Source organism: Montipora capricornis, chromosome 4 (assembly GCF_036669925.1).
Source record: "Montipora capricornis isolate CH-2021 chromosome 4, ASM3666992v2, whole genome shotgun sequence".
NCBI classification, from domain to species: Eukaryota; Metazoa; Cnidaria; class Anthozoa; order Scleractinia; family Acroporidae; genus Montipora; species Montipora capricornis.
The window spans coordinates 47,888,137-47,915,636 of NC_090886.1; the positions used below are offsets into that span (position 1 = coordinate 47,888,137).

Consider the following 27,500-nt stretch of genomic DNA (forward strand, 5'->3'; position numbering starts at 1 on the left):
ATCGGGTATACTGACGAGAAATGACGAATGTGCGCACCAAGTTCTTGATGAAATGAAGGCAGCGCTTGAAGTTTGATAGACCCACGCTTCCGGAGGCATCAATAACGAAACCAAGGTCGAGTTTTGCTTTGCAGACTAAACAATAAAAAGGAAATTTGAACAAGTTAGGGAAAATGTTAGCTCGAAAAAAATGATCTGCCCCTTCTTGTCCTATTTTATTACTCACAGATGAAGATTATTACGATTAAGACAACGACCGTTTTGGCTCAGTTGGCTGAGCATAGCATTACAGTGTGGGAGGTTGTGAGTTCAACTCCGACCAGAAAAACACTGTCGGGGTCTTTAAATAACTGAGGAGAAGGTGGTACCTTTGTTATGACATCTGCAAATGGTTTGACTCTCAAGTCTCCTCGGATAAGGATTATAGACCGTAGGCCCCGTGTCACAACCCCTGTTCATAAATTCTTTGGGACGTTAATCCTTTGACTTCCAGGATTGATCAGCATGTAAATTCACGTCTCAGTTTCAATACACTTGCAGCAAGACAAGTATTGAGAATGAAGATTATTATCAGCTTAAGCGAAGAGCGATTTTCAATTGAGTGTCGAAAGTAATTAGCGAATTGCCTTTGGTTTTCCATTACTTCACCCAGTGATTGGTTCAACGTTCTCGCGCCATTTTGTCAACCAATCAGAAGTGAAACCAAAACCAATCGTGGCTCGCACGTGCACATTTTCCCGCGCTTTGTGTCGGCTACGTGTAATACTTCTAGTTTTTATTGGTTTACTGGATTGTCTCCGTCCTTTTTGACTGGATTGGCCAAAGTTATTACTTTGGTTTTGGTTTAACGACACTTGATTGAGACTCGCTCTATGATTCTGATATAACACCAAATTCTCATGACCATCCAACGAAAAAATATATGGAATCGTGAGGCAAAGGGTTAAATTCGCAAAAAGCAGGGCAAAGAGTTCCTGGTATTATGGTCTGGTCTGATTGAGGCCCACAGGTTTATTAGCCTTTGGCTATTAAGTGCCCCTTTGTTAAATAAAGACTTTACTTACTTACAGCTACTTTCTTATTACTGTTCTATCATGGTTCAAAATAAACCCGACGAAACGTATGTCCTCTATAAAAACTGCCTGGGTGTTTTTGCAAAATGGTGTTGAAATTCGGCATCCAAGTCACCGCAAGTGACCAAGTGACTCAAGATCTCCTTTCAGTTTAAATAATCGCGGTATTATGATTTTTTTTTAAGGCTAAGTCCTATACCCACCTCTACCACCAGGTCTTGGTCTTGGAACAGGAACTGGCATCGGTCCTACGAAACGTAATAAGATGACGAGAAAATGTGACGTTTTACAAAGACCTTTTAGACATGAAGAGTGTTTTGAATTGCTATTTCAGACTGGAGAGAGGTTTGCGCGCGAGCAGGTGTAAAAACCCCCAGTAATGTTGCGATACGTTCGTTGGGAAGCTGTAGAAGGATGTTTGTGAGTGCTGTGCAAACGAAATCAACAACTCGAAAACATGTTTGGACTTGTATTGACATTACAATGATGAGTAGTACGACGCACAGTATATGCATTTCTATCTCTATGGAGACCATATGTTTTGCACGTGAGTTATAACTTTCAAAGACTGTCCGCAGAGATCGACAATTATCGCGCAAACGCTTTGGCGATCACCGAACAAGCTAATGACATGCGTCAGTAAATTTACCAGTTTCAAACTTTGCGTAACAACTCACAACAGCATACTACATGGTGTGAAAATTGACGCAAAACTTAAAGCCTCCAATGTTGTCGGCCAGCAATGTTGCGTCCGTTTGCAGGGAGCTTAACGTTTGACGCATATAAAATACAGCAGGTGATGTTAAATATATCTATCACAACTAAATAATAACGTGTTGGAGTTATTGATGAGTCTGTTTGTGAAATTTCAAAGACGTAAAACACGGACGCCATGAACATTTAACTCAATATGTAAATGATGTATGGTTGGGAAATAAGTCGGAATTGCTGGTGAGATTTTATTCTGTACAGCAGTCGTTATATTCTGTATGATCGTGTTATAGTTTGGTCACCAAGTAATCAAATTAGTGTAGTATAGCAATAGAGGATGAGGTAAGAGAACGGATCCCTCATACATTGGCCTAATTTTAGCTACGCAGCTATTATTACAGAGGCACCTGATTGGCCAGTTGTAATGACATAATGAAGTTTTAAATATGCGCGGCATTGGGAACGAGAACTTAAAATAGTTTTGGGGCATGGGGATCCGTTCTATTACCGCATCCTCACTTGAGTATAGTTAACGTATGTTATCTACAGTTAAGGATGGAGAGGACTCAGTGACAAGATGACACTTTTTTTTGACAGTTTGGAGTTGATGTATTAAAAACATCACCAAAAATGCGAATGTCTCATTATGTCTTCTTCTTCGATTATCAAGAGAGTAATATTTACCCGTCTGAGCTAAAGGGGTAATTCATGAGTTCAGCCCAGTTTCCACCTCAAGAGAGAATGAGCTAAAAGAAAGGATCCCCATGCCTCATCATAGTTTTTTAAAATCTATTTCTATTTTCGCAAAGCTATTTTAAGGTCTCGTTCCCAATGCCGCGCATATTTAAAAATTAACTACGTCATTACAACTGGCCAATCACGTGCCTCTCTAAAAATAGCTGCGTAACTAAAATTAGGTAATATAATTGGATGAGGACTACGTATGGAGGATCCGTTCTCTTACCTCCTCCTCGATTGTCGAATACCCTGCCCTTAAAGCAACCACAGCTTCATTTCAACAAAAGGCGACTGGAACCCGCTACCCGCCAACGCTGTGAACTCCAAGAACATTCCTTACTTTAAATTAAACACGAATCGGTTCTAATAATGTAAACCGATTGGCTTGGTGAAACTAAACACCATTTCTGTTCTGTCATGCTTAGTGTATAGAAATTTAGCTAACTGAAAAAAAAAGTACTAAAAAACTGAAAATCACCTTTTCTAAAGCAAGTCTTCATTCGCCGTCGAATCATATTTGTGGTCAGAGCAGCGTTATAAAACTGTAGACAAGCCATTCTTCCACGGAAGAAGTGCCGACCACCTTGCAGTGCACCAACTCTGACTTCGTAATTTGTAGCCAGGGATATTTTTCCAATCCTTAGACGAGCCACTCTCCTTCCATTCACATACAGTTTGGCAACGCCCGTGTTTTTGTTGTACGACGTTCCTATGAACTGCCACGACCCGGGCCTTATACCACTATATTGCACAGCTTTCGTGAAACTGCCAAGACGCCGCGTGTAACGCACAGAGATGGTCTTTGAATTCTTCATCCAGAGGCGTACACCTCTACCATCGCGTTTGTAATTCACAATAGATCCTGCACTGCCTTGATTGTATATCCAAGCCAAGAGCGTTATGTAGTTTCTTACATCCAGTCTCCCTCTATTTGGGATCTCAATGAAGCTGCTTGGTCTTCCTTGGATGTAGTATGATCCGTGCGGAAAACCATCGGGCCCTGGGGCAAGATGCACGTTTGAGAGACGAGCCGGGGGATTCTGGTTCTGTATTTCACGTCCTCTGTATGTTTTACTGAATGGGTATATAGCCACAGCGGGAACGTCTCCTGTTGAACGAAAAAAGTGAGACAACAATAAGCAATTACAATCAGTGCAGAGCTGCTCAAAGCAAATGGGTCACCTCGCAGCTCTTACAAGGTCTCACCTGATTGGAGACCACCCTTGAGGTTTAACAAAAGAACAAATAACAGAAACAATGGACCCTAGGCCTAAAACAAAAGGGCCATTGTTTCTGTTACCCTAGGCCTAAAACAAAAGGGCCATTGTTTCTGTTATTTGTTCTTTTGTTAAACCTCAAGGGTGGTCTCCAATCAGGTGAGACTTTGTAGGAGCTGCGAGGCTACCGAAGCAAATTGGCGCTGAACTTTTTGGTCGTACCCAACGTTACGATTATCTCTGACTTAAACAAAATTGCTTAGTTCTTTACTGCTGCTTTTACATGCAAAAGGCCGAGGAAGAGTACGTGACCATATTTCATCTATATGCATCCGACGCCAATGACAGAAGCTCGAAGGAAACAGCATGAAAAAAAAAAAGGCCGAATTGGACCTTTCAGAGGAAAAGGGGGAGACAAGAGACTCTCACGAAGAAGAGTGAGGTAGTTGCAATAAATTCAGCTTTTATGTGGTTGCGACTCTGTGAATATAAAAGGACTTGGGGAACATCGCACACAGTGAGAGGTCAGTGCTTTTACTACAGCGCTTTACTTGCTTCCACGCTTAATTAATTTGGATGGAAAGAAAGTGTCATAGATAACTTACTTGGTTTGCTTGGTCTTTTGATAACACCTGAAAGAGAAGACACAGATATTGTATAAGACTATAAGGATGACAAGTAACAAATTTTGTGTTCATGAACAACCATTCTTACTACAGGGAACTTGTAGAAAGAAGATGAACAGGCATATATCATAACGATGATAATAGCAACCACCCACAGACAACCCACGCACTAATTAAACAACCTGTTATTAAACTGTATATGGCTGTGATGCACCTTTATTGTCTTAAGGTTCAGGGTCTTTTGCTCCAACTCTTTATTTATTCGCGCTTGGATACAACTGTTTACTCAGCCAATACCAGAAACCTTTGATTGGGTTGGCTGTTTATATCTATCAAAGACTGTTCACGCGGACAAGCTTCCATACCTTTGCAAGCTTTTTGCTTCACCGCCCTGACAATTGATCCCAAGTTTCTAAAATCCACTGTGAAAATATGTCGGCGATTACTTGCAATCTGGATGAGTTGTTGCACGCTGTAACGTTTCCCGACGCCTATAGCAAACACCTCCACACCCATGCTACGCAGCAAAGCGGCAGGCTTCCTTACGGGGTCGTAGGACTTCCCGTCTGTTATTAAAACGAGGGCTTTACGACGGTTGCTCCTGGCGAAAAGGTACCTTCTGGAATAGGAGAGCGCCTGTCCGGTTTTGGTTCCACCGCTGGGGAACTTCATCCTTTTTATGCCCCACAGTACACCACGAAGTCGTTTGTATTGACCAAATGAAAATACTGGGATGATACGGTGGGAATAGAGCAGGATTCCAATTCTGGTGTATCGACGTGAGATTGTAAATGAGCTGACTAAGTTCTTGATAAAATTCAAAGACCTGATAAAATTGGCACGTCCAACACTTCCTGATCCGTCGACAATAATGCCAAGGTCGAGACGGGCCCTGCAAACTGTACAAAGCGTCAAACCCGAGTCAAAAAGGAAAAAATGCCTGATAAGACAACGATAAGGATCGGCGAGCTGAGGGAAAAGATACCATTACGAGATAACCATGAAAAGGCAAAAAAGTTGACTCTACTTGAATCAGTAAGACTTTTAGTGTTTATTTATTTCCACGAGAATCGAATACACGACTCTTCTTTAAATACTGGTTTTCGTGGGAAAGGGGATGATTTACGTGATTTGACATCGCAACGATCATTTCCCATTTATAAATTTAAGAGTCAAAATAACAGAAGTCCAAGTAATTTCGACTACAACCTGATTATTGACTTACTTGGCAGAGCTGGGCGTGGTCGAGGTCTGGGACGAGGCAGAGGCCGAGGGATAGGCCCTGTTAAACCAAGAAAGAAGAATTGAAAGAAGTGGAAAGCAATAAGAACTATTTTGACTAATTCTTTTTTATTCACCTTATTGTCAATCTCCAGTAGAAGTCTGGTGATAAATATGAAGTCACTACGGAACTGATGTTACTCTTGGTTCGCGTTAATTATCTTTTAATCCACCTTTTCCCCTAGCAAGCGGTTCAACTGGTTTATTTTACTTTCAACGATGTGCCTATTCTAACCCGTTTTGGCCCAATTGAATTTATCAACAACAATTTCCAACAAGTTGCTTACTCTGTGTCACCTGTAATGTATGAGAAGGAACAACATCCGCGGGAAAAATGGGAGAGAGAAAAAGAACGCAACAATTGAACAATAACACGGAGAAACCGCTACAAACGAAGGCAATGCATGCACTCGCCATTTCTATTCGGTCCATTAATTTACCTTTTCTTAAATTTTCTTTTTTAATGGTCGCCAAATCGGAAGAAAACTTAGACATTACAATTACTATGTAACTACAAACTCCATCTCAACTTACTTTTTGTAATGATGATGTACACGTTATTAGCCCAGAAGCCACCTTTTCCATTTCTACACCTGTTTGACCGGCCATAACGGGAGAAAGTACGATGAGCCAGCGGACCCGAGAAACACTGTCCACCATACTGTACACCAAATATTCGATATCCTCTTCTCGCTGCTGCATGGAAACAGCGCATGACAGCATCCGTTCTCCCGCGGAGGTTTGCTAACATTCTCCCCATAGCTCGGCGCGGTTTGTCCTTGAAGCATCCTCTAGGTCTGTAGAGTTGACCAGGTGGCAGTGGCGGTGGGTGTGGTTTTGGCAGTCCTTAGAGAAATTGATGGACAGATGTTTGCATTAATACGCTTTTATTTTCTTTTTACTGACAGTAAGAATCTATTACGAAGAGCACTCGACAGGACCAGACCCCTTTACAGGAAAGAAAGATAAATTTTGGAGGCAGATTTATTGAAAAAATCCTTGATTTCTTTGCCCTCGCATAGAAAATCGCACCTAAAACAAGAGTACTGAGGATGACCTTCTCTTTTCGCAAGCACTCAAATGAGTATAGGCTACATACAATTTAAAGTTTAATAATGTACCTACTTTAAAACCTTCCTATTGCGTATTCTCTGTAGGAAAGAACTTAACCAAATATACAATTTAAAGAACAGCAGTTACTTTCTTAATGCAACAACAACAACAACAAAATACATTTCAATCCATAACCTTCAAAAACAAGCCTTTTACCTAACACAAAACATCTCTTCCTTCTTGCAGCTATCTGGCGGGCATTCAACGCGACGCTATAAACTTGAAGACACGAAATCCTTCCACGGAAGTAACGCCCGTCGCCTATTCTCACGCCCATTCGAGCTGGATATTTTGTAGCTAATCGTATTCTTCCAATACGTTTCTTAGCAACCAGTCTTCCGCCCACATAAAGCTTAGCCATTCCCGTAGGATGATCGTAAGACGCGCCAACAAACTGCCAGCTTCCTCGTTTGACAGTTTTGCTCGCCAAAGCAGCAGTGAAGTCACGCGTTCGACGCTTTGTGAAACGCACAAACACAGTGGTGGAGCCAATCATCCAAAGGTTCACACCCCAAGCCTTAGGGTGAAAGTTAAAGATTGGACCGGCTTTTCCTTGCGATTGCACCCAAGCTAATATAGTGATCGAGTTTTTGGTATCCAGTCCACCATTATTAGGAAATTGAATAAAGCTGTTTCTTTGCCCCAGGAATTCATAACTTGTTCCACGCCTTCCGTCGGGACCAGGGGCCGGGCGAACATTTGACATGATGCCTGGTGGGTTCCTGCCAAAGCTGATGTCACGTGACTTAGTTAGGGCGTTCAGAGGGTACACAGCGACAGCTCGAAGAGTTCCTTAAAGGAATCGATAAACAGAAAAAAATGAGTTTGGATACGTCGCGGCGAGCGCAATGAGGGAAGGTCGGTAACTTCCCTGAGGGGGATTGGAAAAAAAAAAAAACTACCGTAACCAAAGGAGCCTTTTCATACCTGACGGTCTGTGTGGCGAAGGCGGTTTTCGGCCTCCTGGAAAAACAAAACAGTCACATTACATCGTTAAAGTGAAAAATAAAAAGAAAAAAGTAGAACGGCACTGAGCGGGCGTCAAAACCACCGAATATTTATTTCCATCATTGCACCGTCTCCCACAAAAACTATTAACAATTTAGGTACCATTCAACGTAATTTCATTGGAACAATCCATACCCTTGCATGCCTTTCTCTTGATCGCCTTAATGATGGAGTTGAGGTTGCGGAAATCAACAGTGAACACGTGACTGCGGTCAGTGGCCATCTGGTTAAGCTGAGTGACACTGTAGCCACGTCCTACACCGATCGCGAATATCTCAACATTTGCACGTTTGAGAGCGCGTGCGGGTTTTAGCACGTGATCCTGGGAACGGCCATCCGTCACTACAAAAAGTATCCTCTTTTTCTTGGTCCTTCCGCGGAAAAGATATCTCAGTACATCCCAAAGAGCCATTCCCGTTTTAGTCCCCCCTCGCGGGTACTTTATGGAAGCCAACGCTCTAGACACTTGGAACTTGTTTTTATAGCGAGTGAATGGGAAAACCCGACGAGGAGTAGATGAGTAAACCTCCGCTGCAACACGCGTGTGACTGGGAGATATTCTGAAATCCCGGATGATATTCTGAACAAATAAAATGCAGCGACGGAAATTGGTAGCACCCACGCTTCCAGAACCATCGATCAGGAACGCAAGGTCGATTCTTGCTATGCACACTGAAACAAATGTGATAAGGTTTACGTTTCAAGGTATTCTTGAATTCATAGTTCAAGTAGCTGTTTGTCTGGCTTTCTACAGAAATATTCAACCCTTCAAAACCCATGGACGAGCTAACAGAGATGAGTTATGAAAGCTTTTTGTTTCCGAACTTGGGCCACATAAATACCTCATTGCACGATTAAGAAGGGTTATATCTAGTTAAGGGTACTTTGTATTCATGCACTGAGTATTCCTCTCGAAGTAACACACAAAAGCAGAATTTTTATCGACAGAATTAAATAGTACACAACAATTAATTAAAAATTTTTGAAACGTCGTTTACTTAAGAGCGAGAACTACACTTACCTTTCCCTGGTATAGGTCCAGGCCTCGGCAAGGGTCTTGGTAATGGCCGTGGACGTGGGCCTGGTCTTGGTCTTGGCACTGGTCCAGGAGGTCTCGGGCGAGGATGCGTTGGCTCTGAACAGAAAAAAGGAATGCTTTGGTTTGCTTACTTCCTAAACACAGAAGGGTTTTGATTCACTTTGAAGATCAACTCATTGGCAATTTTTGTTTTTCAATGAGGAGGGGGCTGAGAGCGATTGAATCATTCTGACATGGAAATATCATATACTGGACTTAATACGAGCACAACTTACTTCTATAACACCTCTGTTTCTTGGAAAGTATTTGCCAGCGAGATAAGGCACCATTGTACACTTGCATACATGAAATTCGTCCCTTAAAATATCTGCTATCTCCACTACGAGCTCCCATTCGCACAGGGTAATTTGTCGCCAACCTCATTCGTCCGATTCGTCTACCAGCCACAAACCTAGAGTTCACAAACAATTTTGCCACGCCAGTTCTGTAGCTGTACGTTACCCCAACAAACTGCCATTTTCGCGGTTCCACTGTTCTGCTTATGACCGTTGATTTGAAGCGACGTCCACTTCGACGCGCAAAACTTACAAATAACGTCTTCGGTGTTATCATCGAGAAATGTACACCTCGGCTGTTTGGCATGTAGTTGAAGATAGGACCGGCGTTCCCTTCGTGGTAGATTGAAGCCAAAAGAGTGATAGACTTCTTTGTGTCCAAGCCACCTCGATTGGGGAAGAGAATGAAGCTATTGGGTAGGCCAAAGAACTGGTACGAGCCATCTTTTGTACGGTCTGGTCCTGGCGCAGGTCGGACGTTGTAAAGGCGCCCACGAGGATTGGGACGAAGACTAATATCCTTGCCTCGCGTTACTCCGTTAAGCGGGAAAATTGCCACAGCTTGGGTTTTAACTAGTAGAAAATGGAGAGACGTAAGATTAAATCGTAAAAAGAACAATTGAAAACATTGACCTTATTTCGCTTTACAGGAATTTTGCTAATCAAATGTGTGGAATCATTTTCTAGGTTAAATGGAAGAGCACAGTCGCGACGTTGCAATGCCGGCCGTGAGTTGTGCAAGGGCGAGTTGTTTTTCGTTTTCCTCTTGTACCTGATCATGAAACACATCTTACTAGAGAAAGATATTGACGTGAGGCAGCCTTTCATACACAAAACTGTGTTTCTTTGATCCGTTTCTGACAGTACCTACCTCTCGGTCTGTGAGTTGGTCTTACTGGTCTTGGTGTCACATGGGAACCTAATTAGTAACAAAAAGTGTAAGGTAAAACGTAAATAGGAAAGTTCCATTGAGGACTGATCCCACACAAGTGAACACTATTCATCAACTGTCATCATCCATCTGGCTAGGGTTGCTCGAAGCATGGTTAGTGCTAACCAGCGTTAAATACCATGGAAACCTACAGGTTTTGATACCTCTTAACCAACGGTTTAGCCCCAACCAGTCTTTCAACAACCGGCCCCTGGACGCTTAAATAAAAAAAGGCCATCCAAAGCTTTAATTACTCGGAATACCTGAAAGGTATTTGAGTTATAGTCTCGGTTAATTTTTTTCGGTGCAGCAAAATGGACAATAGAATTACGAGGCGGTGATTTGCTTGGCTAAAGGCAATGCACTGGACTCCTTTCAGTAATAAATTTGAACTCCCTGTATAACGAAACTACTTTCTACAACATAACAAATACAAAGATCAATGGTGTGGAGTGTCATTGGAGAGGATTTCTGCGAGCACGAGGCTTCAAACAGCGTCGATTCTTACAGAATTCGATGAAAATCCGGATTTATAACATGTCAGTAGTGAAGCAACCAAAGCGATGGGTGGTGTGTAAACACTAAGCGACGTTCACCGATACGTTATTCATTGTTATGAATGAGCCATCCAGACTTCAGTTGGTTGCAGAAAGATTTACTTCCTACTGTTCCGTACTTGGCAAATTTGAATATGAACCAAAAAGCATCGCTTTGGACGATTACCCTACTTTTGTGCCACAAGGTATTTCGAGTAAACGCTAAGTAAAGATCTTGTTGAATAAGAATGAGGTAAATTTACTTATGGGAAGCCTAACGGCAATTACTTAAGTTTTAAATGCGTTTCATTCGTAAGTTATATAGCCTGATTCTCAGACGGTCCTGGTCGCTCGTATCACGCACTCTACTCCCTTCCCTGTCTGATTTACTTCGTAGGAAAGGTTGTTCCTGACGTCATATAGATTGTTTCATTTCCACCAATAACAGGGAATGTTACACTTTCACTTTCGCCGCGTATTTGGGGTCTCTAAGCTTTTCCCTCAACAGAAAAAGGCGATAAAGGCTTTTATCTCCAGGAAAGATGTCTTGGTAAACTTGTCAACGAGGTTTGGCAAGTCACTCATACTCCAGATTACTTCGGTAGTTCACGCTGAACTTTCCAAATTCATCATCACTTTTGCTGCGAAGCCAGTAGTTATTGTTATTTCGCCATTAGTGAGCTTACTAAAAGACTAGAAAAATTCCCTACGGGCTGTTATTGGTGGAACAAGATTTCCTACGAAGCAAAGCAGACGGGGAAGGGAGTAGAGTGCGAGACACGAGACACCTGGACCGTCTGAGAATCAGGCTACAAGTTATACTGCCACTCAACGCATGGTGAGTCGAGGCGCATTTAACGGCAAAGCCTAAAGGAGGATACAAGTAAAGTTGAAATGCACATTTAAGAATATTTGAGGTACGGAAGCACAGTTTGGGGCAGTTGATGTGCGCAGAATTTCCAAAGGGTTCGTAAGTTTCAGAAGAGGGCGGCTAGAACTTTTTTAAACACCTTCATTATCTCCTTTCAAATAAACTAAATTGACTACCTTATACTAAACAATTTAGTTAACAAGCGCTTAGAAAACGTTTTTTATTTCCCCAGCTACATAGACAGTCTACTTACTAATCACGAATTCAGAGAAACATCAAAGAGATACTCGTTAGTCCAATTTAAACCTGCTTTGTCCCACGTACTCAAGAAAAAGCGAAGGGGGGTGAACATTTACGGTCAGGACAATTAATGAATGGAACTAATGAATTCAACTATCAGGGAAAATGCATCCGTTGCAAGTATTAAGCGTGGATAATACAGGAAATATTAAACTATTAGAAGCCTCAACAATTTATCATATGGCAGCTTTCTGAGGCCACTTGTGTGTTTGTGTCTAAAGCTTTTGTTATTTTATTTGTAGACATAAATTTCCCAGTTCTTACTTTTGTAGTATAGATAATGATAAATTTTTATAATACTGTCTTTATGTGCCTTTTATATTGCAATAAGGGGTTCCAGGTTTATCGGTGTTTTACTGATGTCAAGTGTTGACAAATATAAATAAAGGCTTTACTTACCTTTTCTAAAACACCTCCTCTGTCGAACCAGAATCTGATTCCTGCTAAGCGATCGATCGTAAACCTGCATACAGGAAATTCTTCCTTTGAAATACCTTCTGTCGCCGATGCGAGCGCCCATTCGCACTGGGTAGTTGGTAGCCAATCTAAATCGTCCAACAGTTCTCCTCGCCACAAACCTTGAGTTGACGAACAAACGCGCTACGCCCGTTTTGTAACTGTACGTTGCGCCAACAAACTGCCATTTTCGAGGACGAATGCTTCGACTGTAGACAGGAGTCGTGGCAATCCTTCCTTTTCGACGTATAAAGCGGATAAATACAGTGTTGGGAGCGGTCATCCAGAAATGAACACCCCAGCCATTCGGCATATAGTTGAATATGGGACCTTGGTTACCAGTGTGGTATATCCACGCTAGCAGTGTTAATGATCGTTTAGTGTCGATTTTTCCGCTGTTGGGGAACTGAATATAGCTGTTCGCTTGACCATAGAACTGAATGGAGCCGCCGGGAGACTTATCAGGACCTGGGGCATAACCGACTCTTCCTAGGGCAGCAGGTGGATTCCTCCAAAAGCTGATATCCTTTCCTCTAGTGTAACGGTTAAGCGGGTACACAGCCGCAGCTCGTCTTATCGCTGACGGAAAATATTATGTAACATTCAACAAAGGTTCAAACACAAGAATACAAGAATTTGGTTTTATCAACGGAGTTGATAATGTAAATTGTCCACCGTGACGTTTCGAGCGTTTGAGCGTTAGCCCCTGACGAAGGGCTAACGCTGGAAACGTCAGCTTTTAGAATCTCTGTACTGTGGCCAATTTACATTATCAACTCCGTTGATAAAACCAAATTTTTGTATATTACTTCCTCACCGACGCAGCACCACAGCTTCTTTAGAAACTACACCCTTCATAAGAATACAAGGCCTGCAAATACCACTTGCTAGATTACTTAAAAGGTAGGACTATTTAAAAAGTGAGTTATCGGAATCGTTTAGGCTTGTCTGGCCTAAACAGTGCCTAACAAGAAGCTAATATCCCACAATGAAAGAATGAAGAGGTCGTATGGTAGTTGCTGTTCAGTGGTAGGGGATTCATGTACCAGTTAAGTCAAAAATTCAATCACCGACAGTGAGTTGCAGTATATATTGACAAATGCATTGACTAAACCTGGAACTCAGCGAAGTAAATCGGGTTATAGTCCACAGTTTTTACATACTGAGCTGGAAGGCATTATTTTGAAGAACTCTTGTCACGTATTTAGCACAATTAATGCGAGACTTACCTACAGGTTTCGATGGCCGCACTGGTTTAGGAGGTAGAGGTTTGACAGCTAAGAAATAAAACAATTAAAGTAAAACATTAAAACATTTAAAGAAAAACAATGACCGTCTTTCACTTGGTGGAAGGTATAGTGTACGTTTGTTTGATTTCTGCTTTATCACCGTTCTTAGAGCGAGTAAACGTAGGATATCATTCTTTAAAGTGCCCCTATGATCAAAAAAGTCAAATCCTTTTTTTCTTCAGATTTGGAAAGTGTGTTTGCTCAACCCCTCACTGGCACAATTTTTGTGCTTTGATTTTTGTCCAAAGGCCGTTTACGTTGAGTGTAAGTTCTTTATTTCACGGTCCGCCATTACTCACGTTTACAACTGACCGGTTGGAGCTCAGAGGGTTGGATCCAGGGAAAAGTGACGTCAAAGGCTCACTAGCTTAAAATTTCAGCGTGTGAATGCAGCATAAGCAAAACACGACTTTAAAAGTCTGAAAACCCAAAACTCCCGTGCTGCATATTAATTCTGCAGCGTTCACACACATTGCATTCTTAAACTTGTGAGCCTTTGACGTCATTTTCTCCTCGATCCAGCTCTCTCCAGAATTCAAAGTTAGTAATGGCGGACCATTAATATTAAATAGGACAATTACAGTTAAAATAAACATAAGTCACTTTGAAATCAATGCTTAAAACTTTGGTCGCTTAGTGTTTAGTTAACATAGTTTTGAAATCCAAAGAAAAATAAGAATTGACATTTTGGTCACAGAGAAACTTAAACATATATAAAGGAAACTTTACTTTGATCTGCGTTTGTAAAGACTTAAGGACGTTCGCGCCGAAAACGTTTCCACGTACAGATTTTTTTAAAACTTGCCACGCAGAAAGGTAATAATCTACTGTTGCCAAAAAGGTTAAAAAAAAAAAAAATGGGGGGTCACCGTGCTTGTTTTGGAGATCATGAGGTGCACTTTTAGAAGCTTGCGTTATTTTAAGACGCTAGCTTACAACTGTCCGCAATAAAAAAAGCTACATTAGTGAAATTTAGATCAGGTAAACGTACTAAATTCAACATAACTAATATAACTAAACACACTTTTGCAGCTGATGTCTTTTTCTGAGGTGAAATAGATCTTGAAGAACGATACATATTAGTCTAAGGAAGAAAACTTCGGTCGCACGAGAGAATAAAAGGCGAAATATTTGTAACTTCCAACTTACAGATTTTTTTTGTTTTTTGTTAAAATGGACAAAATCAGGAAAGGACTGGAGCTACGGAAAGACAAATGGGGGTCACTGAGCATACAAGAGGATAAAATCGCTGCGAAGTTCTCAACGCGATTGTATATTCGCACTGTGCGTGACATTCCCGAGAAGACCTGGGCCCACAGCTATCCCATGATGCCACATGCTTTCACATTCCATTCTTGTGGAAAATGTTTGCGCCTTTGGCATCGTGTTTACCTTCGTGGTCTGCGATGCATGACGTGTGCGTGACATGCGCAAAAAATGCGCAGTAGCAATGGGCGCGAGCGTCCTTAAAGCAAGAATGTTCATCGCAATCGAACTAGCAACTCAAGCATTTCGAAAAAAGCCTAAAAAGTCGAGACCAGCCGGAAAAGGTCTATGACAAAACCCATGACCGTGCGGCTGGTTGTTAAAGGCCTCGTTTTAGAAAAGAGATCAAAGTTAATTCAGAAGTGGAATATCGTATTTAATGGAAATGAAAAAGGGGGTCAGTAAAGTGACAAATCTAACGGAAAAATTAAGAAAACTGTAAGCAAAAATGACACGTTTGTCCTATTCTTACCTGCGCAAACCTTTCGTTTGATCAGTCTGATGGCAGAACCCAAGTTCCTAAAGTCTGCTGTAAACACATATCTTCTGCTAGCTGACATCTGGAGTAACTGTCTCATGCTGTACCTCTTTCCGACGCCAAATGATACGATTCTTATACCACGCCGCAGGAGAAGCTGTGCAGGTCTCAGCACATTATCTCTAGATTGACCATCAGTCATTACAATCACCATCTTGTTTGTACGTCCACTGTGACGTAGAACATTTTGATAAGTGTACGAGAGTGCATATCCTGTCCTGGTTCCTCCTCCGGTGTAACGTATGCGGCGAATAGCACTCAGGAGAGACGGCCGATTGGTGTATCGATTAAAGCCGAATATTTTATTCGAACGCGAGGAGAATACAACGACGGCGAATCGGGTGTAACTCCGCGATATGGTGAAAACACGAGCCATGTTTTGGACAAAAGCCAAACAGCGACGGAAGTTCGAAAGTCCAACACTACCGGAAGCGTCGATGACAAAAGCAAGATCAACCCGAGCACGACATACTAAAAAAAGAAGAAGAAGAAGAAAGTAAGAACATAAAGTAATACTGAAGTGCATATCTTCGGTAACAACTGATGGTCTTTTATATTAGTAGATGAAAAGTCACCAGAATCACGATAATTTGTTAGAAAAAGTGAGTATGATGTTACATAGATATAGATATAGATATAGATATATGTTATATACGCCTATAACCCGATACGAGTAATACACAAAATTACAGATGAGTACAAGATTCTTGTAGTGAAAACTAAGTTCAGTCTCAGAAAGGAGTATAGATTATTTGTTCCTCTCCCCATCGTGACGCTTGGCGCTCCTCTCTATATTCCTGTTCCGTCTCTCAATTTCTATTAAACCTGTTAAACCTCGCACATATTAGCTACACAAGGCAAAGTAGATAAAAACAATGAAGTGATACGAACCAGTTGATGAACGTTATCACAGGAGACATTGTGAGTAAAAAGTGATTAAGAGAGAAACGAACTACGCGAGTACGACAGATCGATGCTGCCAAAAAAGGACACAATAATAATAATAATAATAATAATAATAATAATAATAATAATAATAAAATTAATAACGCATCGTTTAAAGATATTTTAAGCTTCATGTTTCGGAATGAAATCTTAAATAAATGTGTCTTTAGATTTGTATTAAAACAGTCCACGGTATTACACTTGCGGATAGATAGTGGGAGCGCATTCCAGATCTTAGGTGCAGCAGAGACGTTTTGCATTTTGCACGAGGCACATCTAGAAGTAGCTGGTCGTCACTTAGTAGGCGTTTAGGTGACTTCACATGCACGAGATAAGCCAGGTAGGACGGAGCCTGACCATGTAGAAGTTTTAATACCAAGAGAGCAATCTTAAAATTGATTCGGAACTGAACTGGAAGCCAGTGTAGATGTATTAAGACAGGTGTTAAATGAAGAGTTATATCACGAAGAAAAAGAAAAATACCTTTTCCGCCAGGACTAGGAGGCCTTGGTACTGGTCCGGGAATCGGACGGGGTCTGGGCTTTGGTCTTGGTCGAGGAACTATAACAAATGATCAGAGGCTTTATTGTGACTTCATTGCAAGCCGTAGTGAAATTCAGTACAAGCAAAGCTTAACCGTTTAATAGAAAAGCTAGAAGAACTGCTCACTTATTTTTGGTCAAAAAATAGGAACTAGATCTATATCCTAAGAAGTCTTACCTCTCTTAAAGCATCTCGTTCGACGCGCGAGGATCTGTCCGACAGTCAAAGGTTTGTTGTACACCTGCATGCAAGAGATACTACCGCGGAAGTACCGTCCGTCGCCTTGCCTTGCACCCATTCTCACAGGGTAGTTAGTGGCAAGAGTGAAGCGTCCAATTCGCTTGGAAGCTACGAATTTGTCTCTCACAAACAACCTGGCGATACCACTTCGGTAATCGTAAGTTGTGCCAACATACTCCCAACCCCTGTATTTAACCTTGTTACTTGCCAAAGCGCTCGTGGCACGTCGTCCGTATCGACGGTTGAAGCTCACGAAAACGGTTGTAGGCGAAACCATCCAGAAGTGCACACCCCAGCCATTGGGCATGAAATTGAAAATAGGTCCCGCGCGACCTCGATGCTTAACCCACGCTAATAGGGTGATCGATAGCCTTGTGTCCAATTTACCACTGTTAGGGAATTGAATGTAGCTGTTTGCCCTGCCGTAGAACGTCGTTGCTGTTCCGCGCACACCGTCAGGACCCCTGGTATACTTGACATTCACTGGTCTTCCCGGCGGGTTTTTATAAATACTGACGTCTCTACCGCGCGTCGAGGAACTGAGTGGGTACACGGCACGTGCACGGCCAACAGCTGTTTTGGTTAGAAAGAAAAGGTTAGTTTATGGATTCATGAGGATATATTGGCAATTATTTAATTCTCAACCTCGGATAATGCATTTCGCGTGCTCTGATTGGTTCACTCAATCTCGGTTATCAGCTCATATACCTTACTTTGACCTTATATGGTAAATGATTGCGTTAAACATTGCTAAGCTATTTTTTTTTTTCGCCGGAAAGAGAAATTTCTCTCTGAATAAAACCAAAAAAGGAAAAAAAACTTTTTTTGTGGAAAGTTTTGATCAATTCCGACGTTTAGAGGTACGCGAAAAGTCAAGAAATGCTTTTGTGATGAGCCTACATTGCATCTTCATCAAGTTTTTTCGATTTCGCTCGGATTCTCTCCCTTTTTTCGCTCGTATCTCGTACTTTCAAATTTTTGGAGTTTAAGGAATTTAATAAAACAATTATTCCATTCGCGCTTGTTGGAGATGAGACTGCTTATACCCAACTCGGCGCTACGCGCCTCGTTGGCTATTTACCATCTCATATCCAACGCGCGCTCATGGAATAATTGTTAATTATAGGGCTAAATTAGAAAGGTGTAAGTGACGTGAAATTTCACTGAGGCTTAATAGACCTATCCGGCTGTCCGACACGGTCAGAAAATTTATGTAATTGTACAATTTTTTTTACTGTTGTTATGCTTACCAGAAGGCTTTCCTGTTGGTTGGAACTTCGTTGGCTTGGACACTATAAAGTAAATAAACAAAAACCTTAAAAAGATATTTCCTTCAGACTAATTTGACATAGGGGGCGGTCAATAACTTTTTTCTTTTGTCCCAGCCTCGCTAAGATTTGCCAAATTAAGTCGAAGTATCACTGTAAATGAGCTTAGTACATCTCTCAAAGGATGAAGTGGACAAAGGTACTTTACGAGGGGCTTTTAATGGCCTATAAAACGAAATATTGAAGCAAGGAAAACAAATCTTTAAGAATCACATCCAGCAAGAGTCAGTTTAGTCGGCTTCATAACAAGCACAGCCCGCACAGCCGAGATTTTTGTTTTTCAAAACAACGAAGTCAGATCGGGACTTGGACTCCGGAGCTCCGGCCGGAAACTTCGGCGGGCCAACCATTCAGCCGCGCCCTATACACTCGGTCAACATATGTGAAAGTTGTCTGCGTTCCTTCGTAAAGTTACTGTGATATAGATACAGGAAGCAGGTATATTGTATTTAGGCTTACTCCCATTATTCTGTAGGTTTATTTGCGTCAATTGCCTTGTAAATGTATCACATATGGGACAAAACTACTAAATGCTGATTGGTTGAGACGGTGGGCATTTTTTTCTTAATCACGAAGGCTCTTTTGGTAATGAAGAGGGCTCGATTATTTGATCCTAATTGGTTAGCACTTGATTAACCAAACCAAGCGAGGTTAGAAGAGAATCTTTGTTGATTGAAAGAAATGTATATTTTGCAGTGCGGGTTATAGACGAAATGGAGAAGTGGTCTTCGCACCTATGTGGCACATTTAATTAAGCATTGCCTCTAAGAGTAGCCTCCCACGCAGACGTTCTTAGGGCTTCGTCACGCGGTCCTCCCCCACGAATGTCTGCTGAAACGAAAAACCACTTCCGTCGACAGTTGTTTGCCAACTATTTAAAGAAACCAATCAGCATTGACTAATTGTGTTGTGCATAGCCAATCACATGCTGTGAAAGAAGGCTATACAAAAGACGAGTCTACCCAAAACTGGAAAACGGTTTCTGATTGGTCCGTAATTCACGAACGGAAGAGGTTTTTCTTTTGAGCAGATGTTAGTGGGGGAGGAACGCGTGACGAAGCCCTAAGATAGTCTGCGTGGGAGGCTACTCTTATAGCAGACACTTCTCCATTTCGTCAATATCCCATACTTCAAAATATACATTTCTTTCAATCATCGAGTCCTCAACGGGAACAAATGAGCCCAACAAATTGACATGCTCCCGATTGTGTGGCTTCATAGCTCATTTGGTAGAGCATTGCACCTGCATTGCACCAGCATTGCACCAGCATTGCACCTGCATCACAGAGGTCATAGGTTCGAATCCCGTTGGAGCCATGTGAATCAGTAACCTGTTTTTCCACCGAAACAAAAAAAATGTTTGCATGATATTAGAGCTCAATTCCCGGAGGATTAGTCGGGTTACCAACATGGCCGCCGTGACGTCACGCGAGGATCACTTTTTCATTTCGTAGAATCTTTGCTCCAGATTCTGACTCTAATTAAACTGATTTTTGTCCACATATATACCATTCATTTTAAGGGCTATTTCTGTTGACAGCAAGGATTTAATGAATTAAACTGTAACCGAATGAAAGCGTGTTTGCTCTAATTTTAAGATTAAAGTGTTTTGCCTTTATTTGATAAAGATTTAATCGCAATGTACTCTCGTGTAGTTAAGGATTAATTTCACTTCTTTTTTTCAAAGTTTTCCAAATTTTGTGAACACTTTGAAAATACACGTGAAATTAATCCTTAATTACCCTCGGGCCCATGCGATTACATATACTAATCCTGAGAACCGCGTAATTACTGTGCCTTCATGACCAAATCCATCCCAACTGAATTCCTTACCCTTGCAGGCTTTCTGCTTAATAGCTCTGACCACAGACCCAAGGTTTCGGAAGTCCGCAATGAACACATTTCGCCGGTTTCCAGCCATCTGTAGCAGCTGACCCATATTGTACCTTTTACCAATACCCAAGCAGAATATCCTCACTCCGCGTCTGCGCAGTATTTGAGCAGGAAGGCGTACGCTATCTTGTGAGCCACCATCTGTCATGACAATCGCGATCTTTGACCTTCCTCTGCCGGAGGGATAGAAGAGGCGGGAAGTGGCGAATGAAAGAGCTCGTCCTGTCCTTGTGCCTCGCCTAGGATATCTGATTCGGTCGATGGTTTGCAGTATACTGTTTAGTCCGCGATTTTGACTGAATCGGAGTATCAGCTGTGAATTTGAGGAAAAGAGCACGATTCCTATTCGCACGTAACGCTGTGATATGGTGAATGAACGGATCATGTTCTTGACGAATTGCAGACATCGCTTGAAGTTGCCTCTACCATAGTTTTCAATGCTGCCAGAACCATCAATGATGAATCCCATGTCAATTCTGGCGCGGCACACTAAAACATTTGCATTGTAAAATTAATAAAATACTTTTTCCTTGCACCTTTATAGATTTCGGGGTCAGAAAGCTACAGGGGAGGGTTGGAAGGGCTTCAAAATTTCAAAAGGAAGCCATTGCTACCTACCTTTTCCACCTGGTCTGACAGGTGGACGACGAGGCCCTGGTCTGGGTCGTGGAGGAGGACGGGGTCCAGGAAGGGGTCCTGGAGGTGGAATAGCTAAAATACAACCGATAAATTTGTTTTCGATTAAAATACGAAAGATGTACTGCAACATAACGAAATTTACTTGAACGAAACATGCTAAAGAGAACAAGTCATTGATTAAAGTGTTTCGAGAATTAAGGCCCTCTTTAGAGCGAAGGTCATTTACACGCCCACTTACTCAACCGAATACGAATTCAGTGTGTGTATGTGTGTGTGAGAAAAATGATTTGTAAATAACCCCATTTTTATTTTCCTGTGATGCATACATTCAGATATGTCATGCTTGCATTAATTTAACTCAATACAAGCACAATACAAGCACTTCGTCTCCTCACCTCTTCTAAAGCATCTGGTCTTACGGGCATTAATTTGCTTAGCTGTCAGTTCCATTGGATAAACCTGCATACAAGAGATATAACCTTTGAAATATCGAGAATCACCAATTCGTGCTCCCATTCTGACGGGGTAATTTGTGGCTAGTCGCATTCGACCGATGTAGCTTCTGGTCACGAATCGATTTTGGATAAACAGTTTCGCTTGTCCTGATTTGTAATTATACGTCGCGGCCACACACGTCCATCGCCTCGGAACAACTCCATAACTTTTAATGGCCTTCGTAAGACGACGGTTTGTACGATGCGTGAAGCGTGCAGACAACATTGTCCGGGAAATCATCCAGAGGTTTACACCTCTACCGTTCGGCACGTAATTGAAGATGGGCCCGGCAAGGCCTTCGTGTTTAATCCACGCTACAAGAGTAATGGACCGCTTAGTGTCGATCTTTCCACGATTGGGGAACTCGATATAGCTGTTTGACCTCCCAAAAAACTTGTAAGACCCGTCGGGTGTTCTGTCAGGTCCACGCGCAGGTATCACACCTCGTAAGATACCAGATGGATTTTTGCTGAGGCTGATATCACGTCCCTTTACAGCCCCATTCAAAGGATAGATTGCCACTGCACGCACTGCTCCTACAAGAATTAAGCAAAGATTTTATTTGTTTGATGATGATAACAGCCCCCTAATTCAAAACCGATATCACGCAGAAATTTCAGAAACAACAACGACAACACCAGAAACGGGTTGTAGCAGGGAACCATGGAATATGGAGTGAAACGTTGAATTTAGTTATTTCACATTTATTGTTTTGCTGGGGACCCTGAAGAACTTAATCCATCATAGTGTTCTTTCACATTAAACTCGTCGCTCTGGTGACTTAGTTTAATAAACTCCTTCGGTGTAGTTTGCAAGGACAAGATCTAAATATTTCGTTTAACAAACGCAAAATGAGAGGCGAGTTACAAGGTGACTGCCATTTCCGATACCGAAAGCTACAAGGATTTATGCTTACGAGGTGGGGGCCGTGTAATTGGACCGGTTGGCATCACGGGCTTAGCTCCTGGTTCTGAAACAAAGAACATACAATAAGACAACAAGCTCGATTATTTTAGAATAAATTACTTATTTATAATCAAGAACCATGGGTGACGAATATTTAAGACTTCCAATCCGGTTATGACTCCCTTTCCACATTTAAAGGAATAGAGAAGCAGTTAAGCTTCCTTATTCCTCTCTCTCTTCTCTTCTATGAAAACAGGTTTCTTGGGTTTTTAGAACAATGGCATCTCAGAGACAGGTGATTCCAGCAACACCATTTATGTTTCTGCGGGCCATTCCCTTCCTTTACCTCGCTTCATACCCTTTTCACGTTCAGTTTTTCCTCTCCAGTATGAAGTATATTTACCTAAAAGTGTTTGAAGAATAAGGGGGACGGGGACAGATTACACTCATGATGACAAACATCAACGAAGACAAATTCGCGTGAAATGGCGCTAAGGTCTTCCCTTTTTCCTCTCCGTTTACCGTCGTTTGCGTTTCCCGATTTTCTAAAAAAAAAAAGGGTTTCACGCTACAGAAATAGTCTAGTGGCGGCGGGCAGAAACAAATCGAAAGTTAGTGCACACATATTTTCTTCCCACGAAGACAGAAAGCTTCTCCTGTGGAAAATGGTGACGTTTACTGTGAGGTTGAAGTTGAAGGTGAAAACATGTGCGGGCAAAACCAATGTTAAATTTTAGATCAAAAGTTACAAAAAAATGTTTTACTGAGCATGTGTCACTACCTTCCCCACACCTTTTTTTTTGTTTTAACTTAAAATTATGGCTCGGTCGCACGACAGAAAAACGGAGACAAAAAGGAGACAGCCCAATAAGCGAAACATAGCCCTTCCTACCTGAGCATATACGACTAACGATTTTACGGGCGGCGGTATTTAAATCGGCAAATTTGGAGGTGAAAACATGTCTTGGGGTACCAGCGATCTTCAGCAACTGTCGTCGACTATATTTAAGACCAAGACCAAGGGCATATATGGAGACACCAGTGCGTCGAAGCCTTCTGGCAGGGACAATGACGTCATCATATGAAATACCATCTGTCAAAACAATTAGCACTTTCTTTTGTCCGGGGTGGGGCTGGCTCTCAAACAGGTACCGCCTAGCCCTTCTGATGGCCAAACCGGTTCGTGTGCCACCTCTAATGTACGGGATTTTTTGAACAGCTCTCATGACGCCACGGCGTGTGTAGTAAGTGTTAAACTGGAACACTGGTTGAGGTCTATTAGAGAAAACAACGACGCCCACGTGGGTTCCACGACGGGAAATAACAAAGCTTCCGGCTACCAGCTTGACAAAATCTTTGATACGTTGATAGTTTCCTTTGCCGTACATCTCGATACTGCCAGATGCGTCCACAAGGAAACCGAGATCAACTTTCGCCTTACACACTAGAAAATTTAAAAATGATAATAACGAATTAAAAAAAAAAAGTGTTTAGTTTTGGGAAGCTGCCGCCACAGATAAATTGCAAACCTTGCTAAAATAGATTCATTGACTTAAAGCAAAACCACTCGACTACAGCCACGAGTTAGTGAAAATGAGTCATTCAAAGAATAAGCCTAACGTGTCCATTCAAATCATGCCTCAGCCTGTATGGGAAGGGGTCATAGCTTGATCATTCCTGTAATGATCCTAAAGGCGGTCTCACCGTAACATCATAGCCGAACTTCAGCTTTCTATGAAAAGAGGGGTTATAGATTAGATTTTTGATGAACTGTAACACTCACTTGGTTTTCCTGGTTGCAGTGGTACTCCACCCGGTACAATTGGGGGACCCGGTCTTGGACCTGCGAAATGGTACCGACCATTATAAGTCCAATAAATGTTATTCGGTATTCTATTTACATACTATAGAGCGCGTTGCCCATAGAGGAAAGTATCTATAAATGAAAGAACTGGAAGGCAGAATCACCTCCTGCAAAGCCTTACTTATTCAGCCATCACATTTTGTTCAGGTGCACGGTTCAGTTAAAAGTAGAAAACTGATTAGAGTGTAATGAGAAGTGCTAGTTTTGTACCCCATATGAACCATGTGAGCGTTAGCCCTACTAATGGAAATGGAACCACACAAGGACAGAGAAAAACGCTGACCAGGGTGGGAATTGAACCCACGACCTTCGGGTTAGATCACCGCTGCTCTTCCGACTGAGCTTCAAGGTCAGACGGGAGCAGGCCGTGGGAACTGAAGATGTTAAAGTCACGGCAATGAACATGTACGTACAAGTACAAGGAAGGGTTACGTTTCTACAAACGTTTGCCGTGTAGCGCTATAAATTTCAACAGACTTAACTGATTAGAAGTACACCGTGGATGTCACTAGCTAAGCAATTCAGTACTGCACATTCACAAATACTTTACCTTTCATGAAACATCTCCTTCGACGAGCTGCAATCTGCCTGGCATTCAAGGGAATGCTGTAAACTTGCATACACGAAATCCTTCCCTTGAAGAAGCGGCTGTCACCAATCCTTGCTCCCATCCTCACAGGATAATTCGTAGCAAGTCTCATTTTTCCTATTCTCTTTTTCGCCACCAACTTGTTATCAACATATAACTTTCCCACGCCAGTTCGTCCACTGTACGTAGCACCAACGTAGTGCCATTTCTTCGGCACGATACCTCGGTATTGAAGATACGGAGTTGCGGCGGTGCTTCCTCGCCTCATAAAGCGCACAAACACTGTTGTGCTAGAAACCATCCAAAAGTGCACACCCCAGCCTTTTGGGTTGTAGCTGAAGATTGGACCAGCGTTTCCTTTCTGGTAAATATGCGCTAAAAGGGTCAGAGATCGTTTCGTATCCAGCTTCCCATTGTTAGGAAACTCAATGTAGCTGTTTGGTTTCCCATAGAACTCTGTTGCAGTGTTTGGCCTTCCGTCAGGACCTGGGGCTGCTTTGACAAAGCCACGTTTTCCAGGAGGATTCGCGAACACACCTATATCTCTTCCCCTCGTTCGATAGGACAGTGGATAAATTGCCATGGCACGTACATTCCCTGTGGAAATCAAACATGCCACAATCAAGACAAAATTCCATATTTCATGGCATTTCCGTAAAGTTTAATGACTAATATCAAGACAACGTTCTTTTTACCAAACTACGTGGAGAGATCCACCCTGGATTAGCCTTTTTTACAAATACTACTGATGCTTTTGACGTAAAACGGTGAAATTTCTAACCCCACCAGGTCAATTTTAATTGCAACCTTTTGATCTACGATGGCAAGAATTAAAGAAAAAGAAGATGAGACAAAATGGCCTTTTGTACCTATTTTCGTATTGGATACAGGGACAGGCCGAATATAATTTTAGAGTACAGCTAGAATCATTTGAAAGTACTTATGAACACTCTTAGCGTTGCGTTCAGTGAAAAAAGTGAAGAGGGTTCGAGGAATGGCGTTGAAGCTGTAAAATGTTACTTACGGGCTGGACGGGTATTTCCGCCTTGTCCACCAGCTCCTAATAACAATGCAATCGTAAATTGTTTAAAAACATGACTCACGTGATTACTTGAAGTTAGTAAAATAGTCAAGATTCCTGTAGTCCTGGTAACACTGAATTATTTTTGGACCAAATGATTGGCCACCATCAAACTTTTTATACATAGAGATGCTTGCTTATTGTTCAGCTATAAGGTATGTTGTTGCGAAGACTAAACGACACAAAATTAATATTATCAGACGCTTAAAACCTAAGACGTAAGCAGGACTATGATGCGTATCAGACATTAGACTACAATCTGCATCAGAGATGATACTTGAAAACTACAACAGAAGCAGCCTATCCAAGACGTACCTGAGCAGGCTTTTGTCTTGATGACTCTGACAATCGACGCCAAATTCCTAAATCCAGCAGTATAAACATGTCTCTTCGAGGACGCAATCTGGAACAACTGCCTGATGTTGTACCCCTTTCCAATACCAACGGCGAACACCTCAACTCCAAGTCTCTTCAGCGCAAGCGCAGGACCACTCACACTGTCCTGGGAACCACCATCGGTCATTACAACCATAACTTGCTTTCTACTTTTGCTGCGGCTTCTGAGCAGCGTTTGCCTGGCGAAGTACAAGGCCCGTCCTGTTTTAGTACCACCCCTTGGGTACCTTATGTTATCAACAGCCCGGAGGATGTCTTGCTGGGTTGTATACCTATTGAAGCCAAATACTCTACGAGGCTGATTGGAGAACAATATTACCCCAACACGAGTGAATATCTTGGATATTTTGAACGATACAACCATTCTTTTAACAAAGTTGAGACACCGTTTGAAATTTCCCTTGCCTTGCGCCTCAATGCTTCCAGACCCGTCGAGGAGAAATGAGAGATCAAGGTTTGCTCGACACACTGGAATCAATGAAAAGAGAAACGATGTGAGTTATCGAAAACTGGGTGCGATCCTTAGCCATATATAGGTAGTTAAGAAAATATCACCACGGTAATGATGACTAAATAATTCCCTCTTATAAGAAACGAGTCACCCATACGATACCTTTTCCAGCTGGACGGATTGGTACAATTGGTAAACCGGGAACAACAACCGGACCTAATGACAAAAAAAGGAAAGGAAGACATTGAAAACATACGGTATTATGCCATGGATAGAGGCTGGTGCTGACCTTTCTTTCTTCTGTATCGAATGCTCAGAGTTTATTATTTTGCATATCAGAAAGAATGAACTTGTATTCAAGCTCTAAACACGGCCAATAAATCCCAATGTGCAGCTACATAAGTGTCCAAATGGTTTTCTTCCAGAAAAAAAAAAAAGGAGACAGGATATAAAAAGATAGAGTCGAATTCTTGTCAATATAACAGTTAGAAACCCAAATGGAAGAAGGCACACTGTTGTCGCTCTCAAAGCGTGATAGAGTTAAAATTTGGAACCACCGAGGACAAGAGTCCACTTGGTTGAAGCATGTGCATCCGCATGTGTATCCGCATGCAAACCCAACATTAAATACGTTTTCGTCTTATTTTAACTAATCACCTAGACTTAATGCAAGCTTGGAATAAGTGACGTACCTTTCCTAAAGCATCTCTTCTTTCGGCGTAAGATCTGCCTCGCTTCAAGTGGCCTGTCATAGATCTGCATACAGGAGATTCTTCCTCGGAAATACCTTCTGTCGCCAATA

The 27,500-nt window shown here is 41.9% G+C and overlaps 1 protein-coding gene across 1 annotated transcript in view; it reads right to left on the reverse strand.

Annotated features, from left to right (window-relative positions):
* LOC138046779 (uncharacterized) overlaps positions 1-27,500 on the reverse strand; it is a 169,248-nt gene that overhangs the window by 18,360 nt on the left and 123,388 nt on the right. Inside the window, exons 115-144 of the mRNA XM_068893362.1 lie at positions 27,391-27,500; positions 26,861-26,914; positions 26,167-26,715; positions 25,795-25,830; positions 24,732-25,367; positions 24,101-24,160; positions 23,210-23,761; positions 22,328-22,381; positions 21,312-21,947; positions 20,923-20,988; positions 20,218-20,766; positions 18,307-18,348; positions 16,994-17,629; positions 16,757-16,834; positions 15,257-15,799; positions 13,465-13,497; positions 12,179-12,814; positions 10,013-10,060; positions 9,082-9,714; positions 8,789-8,902; positions 7,870-8,439; positions 7,687-7,722; positions 6,916-7,551; positions 6,181-6,492; positions 5,591-5,647; positions 4,731-5,264; positions 4,345-4,371; positions 3,001-3,630; positions 1,277-1,321; positions 1-135 (exon numbers count right to left, since the gene is read on the reverse strand). The exon at positions 1-135 is cut by the window's left edge and continues 179 nt beyond it; the exon at positions 27,391-27,500 is cut by the window's right edge and continues 517 nt beyond it. Coding sequence (XP_068749463.1) covers positions 1-135; positions 1,277-1,321; positions 3,001-3,630; positions 4,345-4,371; positions 4,731-5,264; positions 5,591-5,647; positions 6,181-6,492; positions 6,916-7,551; positions 7,687-7,722; positions 7,870-8,439; positions 8,789-8,902; positions 9,082-9,714; positions 10,013-10,060; positions 12,179-12,814; positions 13,465-13,497; positions 15,257-15,799; positions 16,757-16,834; positions 16,994-17,629; positions 18,307-18,348; positions 20,218-20,766; positions 20,923-20,988; positions 21,312-21,947; positions 22,328-22,381; positions 23,210-23,761; positions 24,101-24,160; positions 24,732-25,367; positions 25,795-25,830; positions 26,167-26,715; positions 26,861-26,914; positions 27,391-27,500 — 9,047 coding nt within the window. The remainder of the gene's footprint in view (positions 136-1,276; positions 1,322-3,000; positions 3,631-4,344; positions 4,372-4,730; positions 5,265-5,590; positions 5,648-6,180; positions 6,493-6,915; positions 7,552-7,686; positions 7,723-7,869; positions 8,440-8,788; positions 8,903-9,081; positions 9,715-10,012; positions 10,061-12,178; positions 12,815-13,464; positions 13,498-15,256; positions 15,800-16,756; positions 16,835-16,993; positions 17,630-18,306; positions 18,349-20,217; positions 20,767-20,922; positions 20,989-21,311; positions 21,948-22,327; positions 22,382-23,209; positions 23,762-24,100; positions 24,161-24,731; positions 25,368-25,794; positions 25,831-26,166; positions 26,716-26,860; positions 26,915-27,390) is intronic.